Genomic DNA, 13,898 nt, shown 5'->3' with positions numbered 1-13,898 from the left:
CTAACACTGCACATCACTCTGAACACACCATCACCACTGTCAAAGATGGTGGTGGCAGCATCATGCTCTGGGAGTGCTTCTCTTCAGCAGGGACAGGGAAGCCGGTCAGAGTTGATGGGAAGATGGATGGAGCCAAATACAGGGCAATCTTGGAAGAAAACCTCTTGGAGTCTGCAAAAGACTTGAGACTGGGGCGGAGGTTCACCTTCCAGCAGGACAACGACCCTAAACATAAAGCCAGGGCAGCAATGGAATGCTTTAAAACAAACATATCCACGTGTTAGAACGGCCCAGTCAAAGTCCAGATCTAAATCCAATCGAGAATCTGTGGCAAGCTCTGAAAACTGCTGTTCACAAACGCTGTCCATCTATGGTCTTTCACGTGGAATTCCAATAAAATTGATTCATGTTTGTGGCTGTAATGTGACAAAATGTGGAAAAGTTCAAGGGGCTGAATACTTTTGCAAGCTACTGTACATTGAACGTGTTTGCCTGATCAAGAAAATAAGCTCATATTTTCTTCAATTTGACAGTCACGTTTTCAGCTTTCTAGTCTCCTTTTCTGTTTCCTTTTTGTGTTTTCTTCATACAAACACACAAATTCTGTCTAAACAGAAACAAGCTCAAACTGTTGTTTCCTTGGAAACTGTTTGAAAAGATGATTCTAGCAAGAAATGCTAAAATACTGCCAGACTTACAACTTCCAGCTTGCTCTTGGGGACTCTGCAGATGCAGTTGGTTCCAAAGTTGGTGTCTCGTGTTTGGATGCAACGCAGGCAGCACAGGTTCTCGTAGCCCTGCTTCTTCCACTTGGCAATGAGGTTCTTGTCTGCGTAGCCTTCCTTTATACAGTACTCGTATAGCTCTGCAAGGAAGAAACACAGTACAGGTTTGATATCTTGTACATTCCAGAACAGGAAATGTTAAGATAAGATACCTTTACCATCTCCCATAGAAGAAACTCGTCCTGGATCAGGAAACTGTTGCATCAATAATTAGACATCAACACAAATCAAGACAAACACCCTAAGCAGGCATACACACTTGAATGAATAAATGAATAACAATTAATAATTATCATTTGAAATATTCACCTCAAAAAACACTTCTCTGTAATGTTCATTAATCGGTTTAACTAACAGAAGAACAAATGAGTATAGTGGTTAGGCTTACATGAGGGAATCCTGTACCTCCTACCAGAGTTCGTCAATGTACAAATTACCTCGGGGAGAGAGGGTTATTGTTTCAGTGTTTTTTCCCCCCCAGCGTTTTAATGTTATTTAAAAACATTTTCAGCTTTAGCCTTTACTGCATTTCAAAACAAGCTGCTGATGCCATGACATAAGAGTTTCTTCCCAGCCACCAATGCCACGAGTCTCCGGACCAAATGAAGACACTGATGGCTTTTCATAGATGCATTTTCCACATGTATAGTCCGAGTAAGTGCACTATGAATGCGTATACCTAGACCAGGGATCTCAAACTCACAGCCCAGTGGCCACTTTCAGCCTGTATATTGACGTGAAGAAATATAATGCAATTTGGCCCTTGAAATTCCTTTTTTGTTAGGGAGGATTTGTTTGTTGTTGAGTGCAATGTTAAAACAAGTTCTTTAAAAAGCAAAAAATTATTTAATACGAAGGCAAAATGAGCAGAGTATAAACATGTTGAGGGATTGGCTGTGAGTGTTTCAGTGAGAGAATTATTTGTAAAGAAAACCATTTTCACTAGCACTCAAAAACTATTGTGTACACTTATGTCTATATTTTATTGTGTTAAATACAAACAAAATATTAGCAGACGTGCTGTCACGTGTCTGGCCAGAAAGAGTGCCAATCTTTTTATTTGGTAGTTTAATAAAAGGCTTCATTTGGAAGTTAGAAAAAAATTGTGTTTACTTGTGCAGTTTTGTTTTGTTATACAATATCTGAAATTAAAAAACAACAACAACAAAACTACATTTTTTTTAAGTATTTTGTGGGCGTTTTCTTGTTTGTTTGTTAGGGTTTTTTTGTAATACTTGAAGACTAAAGTGGTCCTCCAAGGAGATGAAAGTGCTAGCAGTGGTCCATAGCTGCCCTAAACACAACCTGTGTAATGGAAACACTTCAGCTGGCTGTGCCCACCTCTACTGATGGCTTTCCTTTTGTAGAATAGGTCATAGATGTATCGACTCCGCTGATGATGCAGCCTGAAAATGGGCCAGAGGGACTCCACCTTTCGCTTCCCCTCGTGCGGCTCAGTTTCAGCTAGAACACAGAACAAGATTCAGGATGGTTAGCTTTGATACCAGGAGCATGACATCACAAGGACTACCTGCCTTGGGGAACTGATACAATGCAATGTATTAATGTGGTGAACCCGCACAGGATTTTGGCACCTGTAAGCAGAAATATGATGGGCCAGGTGAGCTTCCCATTTCTTCCCAGTTACCGGATGTAGCTGATGTGAACAGGAAATCCAGGAAAACCACTGCCCGCGCCCCCACCCCACCTCACCCCAATTTTTTTTTACTGTGGGTACATCACATAACTCAGGTGAGAGCCAACTTGTGTTTCAAATATAAACATGTACTGAAACTGAATAACCCGAATCCATCAGTGTGGGGAGACCATGCTGCTTCACAGTGTCATACACAGGACTCACTTTGCGCATACAGCCCCACGGCCGATCACCCCGAGAAACTTCCCTGGCCTACCTTCTCTCATTTTCTGATCCAGCTCGTCCAAAGTGGGCTCAATGAGCTCCCAGCCGTCTGGGGGAGGCTTTCGACTCCTCTTTACTTTTGGCATTTTGTCTCTGTTTAGCTAAAAATGCAACAAAATGCTCTAAGTATTTTCCTGTTTGTCTTACGAGCCCCTCTCAGGCGCGTATATATGACGTCACATGCGGGGGTTGATTAAAAGGCCTTCCGTCTCTCGAACGACGTCATTGCGCGAAACTTAAGATAACCTCTTTATAAAGGCGTTAAGTAACTTCTTAAAACTTGTCTCAGCCTAATAAACTATGCAAGTTCCCCTAAAATACTTATTTCGTACGGTTAAGTATGTTTTACTGTTGGGCCTGGTCTATTGCATCACTTTAGCAGTCTTACAAATTGCCTTACATTTAAGGGCATTATTTAGATTTCTACACTACGATAGCCAATGTTATTTGGAAAAATAACTAACACGTTTCTTGGAATATTTTATGTGTGGTTCATAGCGGCATACGGGCTTACCAAAAAACCCCACGTGTTCACTATTTATGAACCGGCATATCCTTGGACAACTCAAAATATACTGCTCCTTATTGCCACTGTGAGTTTAGCCAGCTGTCAGTTTGTGTCGCTGCCGTCACATTTATGTTTTCTGTCAGTGTTCACTGGTTAGGGACTTTATAGTAAAGACTTAGTTTGTTAAAATGCCAAAAGGAGGTAAGAGTGACTCTAAAAGTTGTTTGAATGGACTGAAATCATTTTTGTATGTTTGTTTGTCCGCTGTTAGCCACCCGATCGACATGTACTGCTGGGGCGGCATTCTAACTCGCATAACTACGCTCTGAATGATGTTTCAGCATTAAGCAGGCCTGTGCCAGCATGTCTATAAACTGCTCAGATTCATCTGATGCCTGTCTGCCCGCTCTTTCTTTCGTGCTCTGTACAAAATGCGATCATATCTGTGTTTTTCGTCATCCTTCCAGGTAAGAAAGGTGGCCACAAGGGTCGGATGCGGACGTACACCAGCCCCGAAGAGATAGATGCCCAGATGAAGGCAGAAAAGGAGAGGAGAAAGGTTGGTGGAGTGTACACTCAGTCATGTCCCACACAAGTAGACCGGCTGGAGACTACACTTCCCACAATGCAACGCGAAAACAGCTGAAAAGAATAAAACATAGCCGGATACATTTTTGTTAGACACTCCTGATTGAAAGTTATCCTTGTTACGTCAGAGATGTCGAACATAAGGCAAGGGGGCTAGAATCGGTCCAGCAAATAATCCAGTCCGGCCCACTTTTTTCATAGGTTTTCTTATTGAAAAAGAAAAGCCAGTCCCCCCCATAACAACTCATACTGAACCAAAGTGATTAAGTAACAGCTAAACAAGTAAATGACTGAAAAGTTACAGTTTTCACCATCTGCTATAGAACCTTTTTATTTAATGAGCTACCAAAAAAAGGGAGGGGGTTATGCCATTTTACAAAAATATATCATGTAGAGAAATTGAGATGTATTGTTGAAATTGCACTTCTTTTTCTTAAAGTATCTCAGCGATTACATGATTAGTTAAACATCTTTATTATGTATTATGTAAAAAATAACAGTCATTTATGTATTGTAGCAAGAGCAAGAAGAGCAGGAGCAGGAAGGTGCAGCTCAGAATGACACAGCAGAGGAGAAGCTACCAGGTTCTGGATCAGAGGACAGCGATGATGAAGATTCCCAGGTACTGCCACAGCTTTTCCATCATGTACATAAAGGCCAATGTGTTATTTAATGTGCACACTTAAAGCACTTTTTATTATCTCAATATGTGGTTAGTGTTTGGCTTGCACTGTATGAGATGTTGGTGTTTGTCTGCAGAGGAGGAGAGCCGGTGTCGAGGGATTGATAGAAATTGAGAACCCCAACAGAGTGGCTCAGAAGTCCAAGAAGGTGACGCAGATTGAGCTGGAAGAGCCCCGGCAATTGTCAAGGAGAGAGAGGTGTGTGTCATCAGCTTGTCACCTTGTATTAGTGCCAATAGGGGACTTTACTTGAAAGTATAGTATTAAATGAAACCTTTTCAATGAGCTTATGAGATTTGGACTATTGTGGATTATGAACCTGAAGCGCAAATTGTTAACAGTTTGAGAAAAAGCTGTTTGGTACACACAAATCTAATCTGAGGTGACTATGTGTCATAAAGGCTTTTTGTGTGTAGAACATTACAGGAAAACTGAACTCCTGTCATTCCTCTAACCTTGAAACATGTTCTTCTGCACAGAGAAGAGATCGAGAAGCAGAAGGCCAAGGAGCGTTACATGAAGATGCACTTGGCCGGCAAGACAGACCAGGCCAAAGCTGACCTCGCTCGCCTCGCCATCATTAGAAAACAGAGAGAGGATGCGGCAAGAAAGAAAGAAGAGGAGAAAAAAGGTAAGTACCTCAGCTGTGCAGGCATTTCATAAGTGGTTATTTAACAGCACAGACTGAATTAAACACCAGGTGGTAAATGTTGAGTTTCCTGTGAGGAAAACTGGCAATGAAAGTGAATTCTTTACATTTATTTTCAGAAAAACTGCACTGTTATTGGCACACCTTACACCCTATTACTTTTTTTAGTGTTCAGCATTCTTTTCGATGATATCTTAAGGGCAGCTGGAGGAGTGAAAATACATACTATTTTTAATAGTATACAGTATGTATTATATATTTATTATTGTAACAGGTTTAGTTTACAATATTACATATTAAAAGGTGCTTAGGGTTAGATAAAAGCACTAATTTATTGTGTGTGATTGTAGACGGCTGTTTAAAAATGGAAAGGTGCTATAGGAGTACCAGTCCACTTTCTGTTACCTCCGAACTTGTTTTATGATGTTTTTACTCATCTTATCTCCAGTTTTCAGTTAGTAATAAATAAATTACTTTCCTCACTGACTTTCAGCAAGGAGAGGCTCTTACAATAAAGTGTTTTTTATGTTTACTAAATCAATTAAAATAATTTCTCATACTAGTCTTTGGTTGAGCATTTTGGTATGTCCTTTGTCTGCAATAGGCTGTTTTAGTGTCTCCTCCTTTAAGACAAACCTTTCTCTTGATTGGCTGTCCCGCCCAACCAGCAGGCTTGAAACATCAGGTGGGCGAGGCTTCTGTGTTCACGCCAGAGCCATCTTCCTGAAATGACTATGTTCAGGATCTCTGCTCTAATTAATGTCATACAGAGTCAACAGTAGAAAAAAAAAACCTGTCTGACACTGAGTGTTTGGAGCAGTTTGAAGCCTGAACTTTTTTTTTTTTTTTTTTGTACCGTTGACCTTGATAACATGAGTGTCCACAGTTGATACAAAAGTCAGAAAGAGCATATTAGGTGTACTTTAATAAACTTGTTAGTGTTGATAAATCTCTCTTGTCCTGTACAGTGTGTGCATGTATTTCTGTGTGAAAGAAGTCTCCTGTTGACTCTGAGTAAAAAAATAAAACAAAACAGCACTTGTTTACACTGGCAGAACACAAAACACAGTTGAAGCTTATTACATTTTGTCGCATCCTTGTGCTAACAATATACTCACTTATTGCTGTCAAACAGACCTTTGACAATAATACCCAGTTGTTGCCATGTGTAGATACATTTCTGATAGTCAGGTCAGGCTGTGACTTGAGTCATGCACACTGAAGTTCAGAATTAAATTAAGAAAGCTGACAAAGTACTTAATCCTGCTTAGTCCACTCCAAAATAATTGTGATTCATGTGACTGATTTCCTGCTCTGAGATGGTCTATTAAGCATGTAATGATGTCTAGTCTGATTCCAGAAATGTATTGACACAATCCCAGCATTTGCAGTAGTCGTGGATTAGTAGTTAATCAATCCTAGGTCCACTACAACAACTGGTTGTTTTCATCTTGAATTTTCTCTTTGCAGCAAAAGAAGCGGCGGCGGCGGCGGCGGCGGCAGCTAGAGGAATAAACTCCCTATCTCTCAAATGATGCACAGTATCCGAAGCGTTTTCACTTGCGCATGGACTGAGGCAATATATCTTTGACTATTTTTAAAGGAAGATCTATGAAGAGTATTTGATATTTACTGTAACGTGTGACCGTCGGAGGAGACACCAGTGAAGAGGGGTTGTGTATATTTTGGCGTGGGAATAACGGCCTCGTTCCTTCCAGGAAGTAAAGCTACAATTGAAATCAAATTCACGTACATTGGGATGAACCCCTCGATATTGAACATGGTAAACTCATCATTGTACAATTTCAACTTTCCTAACTGAGTTTTGCCACTCTTTTTTGTTTGGGTTTTTTTTTCGGGGGGGGGACTTACATTGTATATAACTGACTCATGAAAATATTTCAGATTAATAAGATGAACCAGTGAAATGTGTCTGTTCATTTATTTGCTTCTTTACCGGAATGTCCTGGTGTAGAGGAGACTTTTGTAACTTCAGGTGCAAGAGTCCACATCTGGGTCCGCTGATATGGAAGTCAGCTGATATTTACTTTGTGGAGTCTGCCGATTCACTGCAGGTTTAGACAGCATTCGTTAGGTAGATTTAAAAAAACCAAATAGTTATCAGTTAATGTAACTGATAAATTAAAATGAGTAAAATATGGCTTTGGAAGTGTGGTAGTCCTTGGTATAATGCATGGAAGCATTACCTGCAACCCAATAATTAGGAGCATTTAAATCAAGATTTGACCAGTGTCCCAGATGCCACACTCATTCTATGGCATGAAAAAGCTCATGGCACGATGGGTTCAGTGCATGTATTACAAATTAAAGTTTTACCCTAACCCTTTGTTGCTATCAAATTATGTTTATTACAATAAATTAACTTGCACACAAATAGTCTCAGATAAAGAAACCATTCATCCTATCAACCTAAATTTGACTCACATGAAAAACTAAGTCCACCCTTACCCTCTTAATTCTGTTAGAAACAGTAAGTAGTGGCAAGTTCTGCTAATCAAATGAACTTGATAAACTGATCATCAGTCAGTGTGGCCACCTCCATAAAAACAGAGGTTTTGTCAGTTTGCTGGGCTGTGTGTATGTTAACGCAAACAGGACAGACCTCAGCACTGATCTCAGAGGAGGAATTGTTGTTGTACATTAATCTGGGAGCATTATAAGGTCATTTCTAAGCAATTTGAAGTCTGTCATGCTGCAGTAAGAAAGGTCATTCACGAGTTAAGAAGTGGGCCCACACAAATTCCACCACAATGATGTGAGAGACTCATAAAGACGCACAAAAGTCAAATAACATTTTACAAGCTTCAGTCAAACCACAGATGCAAAACTGTAGAAAAATACAGAACTGCGTTTAAATACACATGAGAAGATGCATCAATGAAAATATAATTTATTTCTTTGGGAGTTATACATTTATAATGAACGGAAATGACTGAAGCTATTAATCACATTTATCTATCCTTTGATCTTAACTGTGGACGATTTAATATGGAATTAATGTGATTTCTGTTAGACGTGTGTTTGTGGTGGCACCAACAGTCCAAAGTTAGATATGAGAAGTGCTATTTTACAGCTGTTCTTCATCATGGTATGCATAGATATACTCTCACTGGCCACTTCATTGGGTACATCTTTTTAGGTGCTCATTAACTTCAACTATCTAATCAGCCAATCACTTGGCAGCAAATCAGTGCTTTTGGGAATGCACTGATTTGTTGATTTTGAATTACATCAAAATGGGATAGAAAGGTGACTTAAGTGACTCAATGTGGCATCATTGTTGGTGCCAAACATGCTGGCCTGAATATTTCAGAAACTGCTGATCTGCTGGGATTCTTCCACAGACACCGGTCTATGTGAGGGACTGAGGAGTAAGGCACAAGGACAAAAGTAATGTTTGTTTTAACTGAATATAAAATTAAAAATCCAGAAAAGCAGCTACTAAACATGGCCAATGTGAGGTAAGTAAAAAAACAACAACAACCCACAACCCCTCCTATTATTAATGACTACATTTACAAGAAATAAAATTCTTTGCAAAGTTTTCCAATGCAATGTCTCCTGTTTTCAGTCCACTGTAAGATTCCTATGGTGGAAGGGGGTTAGCTGAACTGCTGCTCACTGGATATTTTCCCCTTTTCAGATCATTCTCTGTAAACTCTACATATGTTTGTGTGGGAATATCACAGCAAATCCTCAGAATAGACATTTAAAACACCTTTCTTCTCCATGCTGATGGTTACTTTGAACCTGATCTACATATCTAGAGATGCAGATGAGCTGTCATGTGATTGGCTGATTAGATTTTTTAGTTAATGAGCATGCTAATAAGTGTGCCTAATAATGTGTCCGGTGAGCTGATCTCCAGTTTTCCTCACAGTCGTCTTCATGTCTGTGCCTGTAGCACAAGGTGGCAGTAAAGAATGTAGCACGCAGGATAAAAAGCAAACGAAGAAGAAGCGATGCGCTGATTGGTGGGAAGTTTGGCGGACTTTACCCTCCGCTGAGAAGCAGATATTACTGTTGGCGCTCAGGGGCTCGAACTTCAGCTCAGTGTCCGGCTGACAGCGCGGGAGTCTCCACAGACGGTGAGCTGGTTAAAGTTTCACACACAGAGGACGGTAATGTTAATGCGAGCAGGGAGAAAATATGTGGAGAAGTAAATGTGTTTTGCACTTTAACCTTCGTTAAAGCAGATTAGCTCTGCAGGTAGAAGTTTTCACGTTTTGTGTTTTTTAAACTTGATGATGTGTTCAGGGGTCCTCTCAGTTCAGGCTTAGCCAGCGTGTGCACTGAACAGCTGTTGCTGTCTTTCTGGGTCAGTCAGGAGATGTAATGAGAAGCATGCGCTGCACAGATGCATGACTGTCATGAGGAGAGACAGTCTGATAAAGATCTGGCAGCTGTGGATTTCATGGAGCAGTGAGCTTGTTATCTGGGTTACAAAATAACCAGTGATGCGGCTTATTGTGTAGTTCAGTGACCTTTTTGTTCAGTGCTATGGTTCAAAGTTTAGCCTTATCACTATAATACTGTAGCAGGGGTGGTGTGCTGCTGCATATTCACTCTTTGTCTGAGGCTTTGTGCTGCAATAATGGAGCATCTGTAGGGCCAGTTTGTCAGCAGCACTGTCTGCATGCTGTATCATCACACACAGATGTTCGTTTCTTTCAAATTGAAATTGTTTTTGTTTTTATGTCTGTGTAAAAGTCTCATCTTTTAGATTTCCACTTTGTGAGACCAAGAAAAAAACAGCAATCATGTCTTTATCTAACGCCCATCATATAAGCAAAGAAGAATGGGAATCGCACAACAAGATGCTGCTGGAGCCGCTGGCAGTCAACGACTCAGAGGTTTGTGTTTAGTGGAGGTAAAACATCAAATTACCTAATAAATGTGTACCTAATAATGGGCCTTTGAGAGTTCCCACCTAACAGAAGTGTGTGTGTGTGTGTATTCAGGTGTTCTCCATTATTAAAAAAGAGAAGCACAGGCAGACGTACGGTTTGGAGCTGATAGCATCTGAGAACTTTGCCAGCAGAGCTGTTCTTGAAGCGCTGGGTTCCTGTATGAACAACAAATACTCCGAGGGCTATCCTGGCCAGAGGTACAATCTAGTTAAAATCCCAACTGGCTCAATCTCATTAGTGTGGCATTAACATTATGAACATTATTTGTAATGGTGAGCATGATTCATGTGTACAGGTACTACGGTGGTACGGAGCATATCGATGAGCTAGAAAGACTTTGTCAGAAGAGAGCACTGGAGGCCTACAGTCTGGACTCGGAGAAATGGGGTGTCAACGTTCAGCCATACTCTGGTATCAAATATGGATGCATTTAAATCTGAGTCTGACTACACCCGTTGGCATGCAACATCTGCTGTGCTCCTGTCACTTACTGTCATACCGTTTGTGCTTCTCTGTAAGGGTCACCTGCAAACTTCGCCGTCTACACGGCTGTTGTGGAGCCCCACGGCAGGATCATGGGGCTGGATCTTCCAGATGGAGGTCACCTGACGCACGGCTTCATGACTGAGAAGAAAAAAATCTCGGCAACCTCAATCTTCTTTGAGTCCATGCCATACAAGGTATGTATGCGCACGTATGGTCGGGAACCAAAAGGCTCTGTCGGAGTTGGGAACAAATTTCTCAAAGATGCGATGTGCTCTGGTATTTCCTCACGACAGCTGGGACAAATCACAGAATCAAGGCGGTTATTTGAGTTACTGTTCCCTTCCTATCAGCTCAAAGCAGTTTGGCCATTCTTCTCTGACAGTGACAGGGCTTTTTCATCAGAGAACTGCCGCTCACTCAGCAGTTTCTGAAACACTCAGACCAACATCTTTTTGTCCCCATTCTAATGCTCAATCTGAACTTCAGCATGTCACGCTGATCATGTCTACATACTTAAATTCATTCAATTAAAGTCATAAGATCGGCTGACTAGATATTGCTGTTTAAGGTGGTGTATAAGGTCAAAGATAAGATTTTTGGAAACAAAAAGCACTAGAAATCACCTCGTGGTGGGAGCACACCATCTGTAACACCAGTGAGTACTTCAGACTCAATGAACTACACATCTGTGAAGTTTGACTGAATCTCCCACGGGTTGTGATGCCATCCATGCTGAAAAAAAATATCGTCAGATTCATTAAAATTGACCAGTATCTGCTGTGACTGTCTACGTTTGTAAATGTGGACAAAATCAAAACGACTGATTTCACTTTGGTTCAAGTTTTATCCAAAGTCCAACTATGTGGTGTTGTCCTCATCTTGTGTATAGCAGGTGTTATATTTTGGTTATGATGTGGTCTGCTGCTTCTCTGTCCAGGTCCATCCAGAGACTGGCTACATCGACTATGACAGGCTGCAGGAAAATGCACGACTCTTCCACCCTAAACTCATCATCGCAGGTAGTTCATCCCTCCTATGTTTTTATCTTTTTACTTTTATGCATCAGTGAGCAGTGACTGGGAACTTTAAATCTGAGGGTATTTGTCGGGGGAAGAAAAGAAAATCTCTACACTTTGTCTTTTTTTTGTCTTTCTCAGGAACAAGCTGCTATTCTCGCAACCTTGACTATGCCCGCTTGAAGCAGATTGCTAATGAGAACGGTGCCTATCTGATGGGAGACATGGCTCACATAAGTGGATTAGTGGCTGCCGGAGTGGTGCCCTCACCCTTTGAGCATTGTGACATTGTTACCACGACGACGCACAAGACACTGCGTGGCTGCCGTGCTGGGCTTATTTTTTACAGAAAAGGTATAAAACGGACCTGAAGCTTTTTCTCCCTTTGTCTTGTTGTAAATCTGCTCTTCCCCACACTGATATCTGTGAATTCACTATTTTTATTTGACCTTCTCCTCTTTCTCGTCTTCACTCCATCTCTTCAGGAGTGCGGAATGTGGATGCCAAAGGAAAAGAGACTCTGTACAACTTGGAGTCGTTGATTAACCAGGCCGTGTTTCCCGGACTGCAGGGAGGACCGCACAACCACGCCATCGCAGGTCATCATTTTCTTCCACTTTCGCTTTTTACTAATTTTCATGTCTCTCACTGGGCTCATGTTTTGTTTGTTTCTTTTCCTACAAATGGCAGGTGTTGCTGTAGCTCTGAAGCAAGCCATGACACCAGAGTTTAAGGCCTATCAATTGCAGGTTCTCGCTAACTGCAGGGCTCTATCCAGCGCTCTTATTGACCATGGCTACAAGATTGTCACTGGTAAGTACTGCAGAGCACCATAATAGACAAGTGGAAGAGAAAATTGCCATGACAGCCAGCTGAAAATACACTGAGTGGGAGAAGAGCAATCAACATGGATGCAAAAAGTATAACTAAGCCCCTTTACTTTTTATTTTTTCATTCTTCAGAGTAAAAGAGGCTTGAAGTTTCCAATCCCGCAATAACTTGACCATCCATCCCTGATCAATCTTATTTGATTGATGTCCTATGTGAACATGAGACATGGTGCATGCGATGCTTTATAAAGCCTCCCTTATATATATATATATATATAGATATAGATATAGATATAGATATATAGATAGAGATAGAGATAGAGAGATAGAGATAGAGATAGAGATAGAGATATAGATATAGATAGATAGATAGATAGAGTTCAAAAGAGAGGGTTGTTTATAAATTTCAGAAGGCCAGCATGTTCATGTGTGTTTGCGTGGCAGTAAAGATCCTGTGAATGTTTCGGAGGATGCCGAGGACGGGGAACGCCATGGATGCCCAAGAACGAGTGTTCGAAAACAAATCAAATGAAGGCGTCAGAATGATTGCAGCAATGTGTCCATCAACAAAGAGACTTAGGGAAATCTTTGCACAACATGAAGGACATTTAGGCAAAGGTTATCCCACGGTTGGGATAAACTCGTGAAACAAATTGAAGCAAATCCGGTGTATTTATATCTGGAGAAGGTTGGACATCACCTGGGTTGCCAAGGATGAAAGAATTCAAGTTCAAGGCTGTGTTAACGGTTTTCTTTGACATTAAGAGCATAATTATGGATTAGAGGACGGGGTTCTAGAGGAATTAACAAAAGGGATTGAACCAAAACTCTATTATAAATGGGTTCTTGAACATTTTTATCTAAGGGTGAAGAAAAAGAGGCTACAACTGTTGGAAAATGGTTCCCTCTTTCATCAGGACCCACACTGCTCTCTCTGAAAGGTTCTTTGGTCCACACCACACTCTGTATTTGCCTGATCTTGCACCATGTGACTTTCTTTTCCCTAAAATTGGATCTGCTCTCAAAAGAACTGATTTTGAGTCTTTTTCAGAAGAAGAAAACGATAGCTTTTGAGATGCCTAATGAAAGATCTGCTGCACTGCTTTGATTGGAAGACGAGAGTGCAGCAGCGTGTAGGTGCAAAGGGGGAAAATATCAATTCATTAAAATTGAATTACAGCATCAGCCTTATATGGTCATTGACTTAACTGATGATCCTGAGCCTGAGTGAGCCTGAATGATTGATCATCTCTCTGTGATGGAGTAGCCTGCCCAGTGTGTAGCGCTCCACTATCTCAGTGGGGTTAAAAAGGTGGATGGATGATTTGTAGCTTCATGCTCATCTAATGTTCCTTTTTGTAATCTCTTAATGTGCAGGCGGCTCTGACAACCATCTGATCCTGCTGGACCTGCGCAGCAAGGGAACCGATGGAGGACGAGCAGAGAAGGTCCTGGAAGCATGTGCCATTGCTTGTAATAAAAACACCTGTCCAGGTAGTTA

The 13,898-nt window shown here is 41.1% G+C and overlaps 3 protein-coding genes across 3 annotated transcripts in view; 2 read left to right on the top strand and 1 right to left on the bottom strand.

Annotated features, from left to right (window-relative positions):
• Window positions 1–698: 698 nt before the first annotated feature.
• On the bottom strand, window positions 699–3,043 carry bud31 (BUD31 homolog; the record flags this gene model as incomplete). Its single annotated transcript, XM_005946217.3, is given in 3 exon segments — window positions 699–865; window positions 2,127–2,249; window positions 2,699–3,043. Coding segments are annotated over 3 exon segments (384 nt in total), but the record flags the coding sequence as incomplete, so codon positions are not given.
• A 221-nt stretch (window positions 3,044–3,264) lies between these two features.
• Window positions 3,265–7,062, top strand: pdap1b (pdgfa associated protein 1b). Its single transcript, XM_005946215.2, has 6 exons — window positions 3,265–3,415; window positions 3,682–3,773; window positions 4,320–4,424; window positions 4,562–4,683; window positions 4,965–5,116; window positions 6,605–7,062. Exons 1-6 carry the CDS (start codon window positions 3,403–3,405, stop codon window positions 6,667–6,669), a joined length of 549 nt encoding a protein of 182 aa, XP_005946277.1. The 5' UTR covers window positions 3,265–3,402; the 3' UTR covers window positions 6,670–7,062.
• Window positions 7,063–9,063: 2,001 nt separating this feature from the next.
• shmt1 (serine hydroxymethyltransferase 1 (soluble)) overlaps window positions 9,064–13,898 on the top strand; it is a 12,282-nt gene continuing 7,447 nt past the window's right edge. The window contains exons 1-10 of the mRNA XM_005946214.3: window positions 9,064–9,243; window positions 9,866–10,008; window positions 10,117–10,262; window positions 10,361–10,476; window positions 10,585–10,745; window positions 11,489–11,570; window positions 11,709–11,921; window positions 12,053–12,166; window positions 12,258–12,380; window positions 13,775–13,891. Coding sequence (XP_005946276.1) covers window positions 9,916–10,008; window positions 10,117–10,262; window positions 10,361–10,476; window positions 10,585–10,745; window positions 11,489–11,570; window positions 11,709–11,921; window positions 12,053–12,166; window positions 12,258–12,380; window positions 13,775–13,891 — 1,165 coding nt within the window. The 5' untranslated portion in view covers window positions 9,064–9,243; window positions 9,866–9,915. The remainder of the gene's footprint in view (window positions 9,244–9,865; window positions 10,009–10,116; window positions 10,263–10,360; window positions 10,477–10,584; window positions 10,746–11,488; window positions 11,571–11,708; window positions 11,922–12,052; window positions 12,167–12,257; window positions 12,381–13,774; window positions 13,892–13,898) is intronic.

Source organism: Haplochromis burtoni, unplaced genomic scaffold (assembly GCF_018398535.1).
Source record: "Haplochromis burtoni strain Fernald_Lab_line unplaced genomic scaffold, NCSU_Asbu1 Contig_464, whole genome shotgun sequence".
NCBI classification, from domain to species: domain Eukaryota; kingdom Metazoa; phylum Chordata; class Actinopteri; order Cichliformes; family Cichlidae; genus Haplochromis; species Haplochromis burtoni.
Note: the sequence above shows the minus strand (reverse complement) of the source record. Positions and strands in the feature narration are given on the sequence as shown.

What these genes read in the sequence shown, in the direction of transcription:
- pdap1b (XM_005946215.2), top strand. An exon ending in GCGATGATGAAGATTCCCAG is followed by an intron (nt 4,425 to 4,561) that starts GTACTGCCACAG and finishes GTTTGTCTGCAG; the next exon opens with AGGAGGAGAGCCGGTGTCGA. An exon ending in CAATTGTCAAGGAGAGAGAG is followed by an intron (nt 4,684 to 4,964) that starts GTGTGTGTCATC and finishes TCTTCTGCACAG; the next exon opens with AGAAGAGATCGAGAAGCAGA.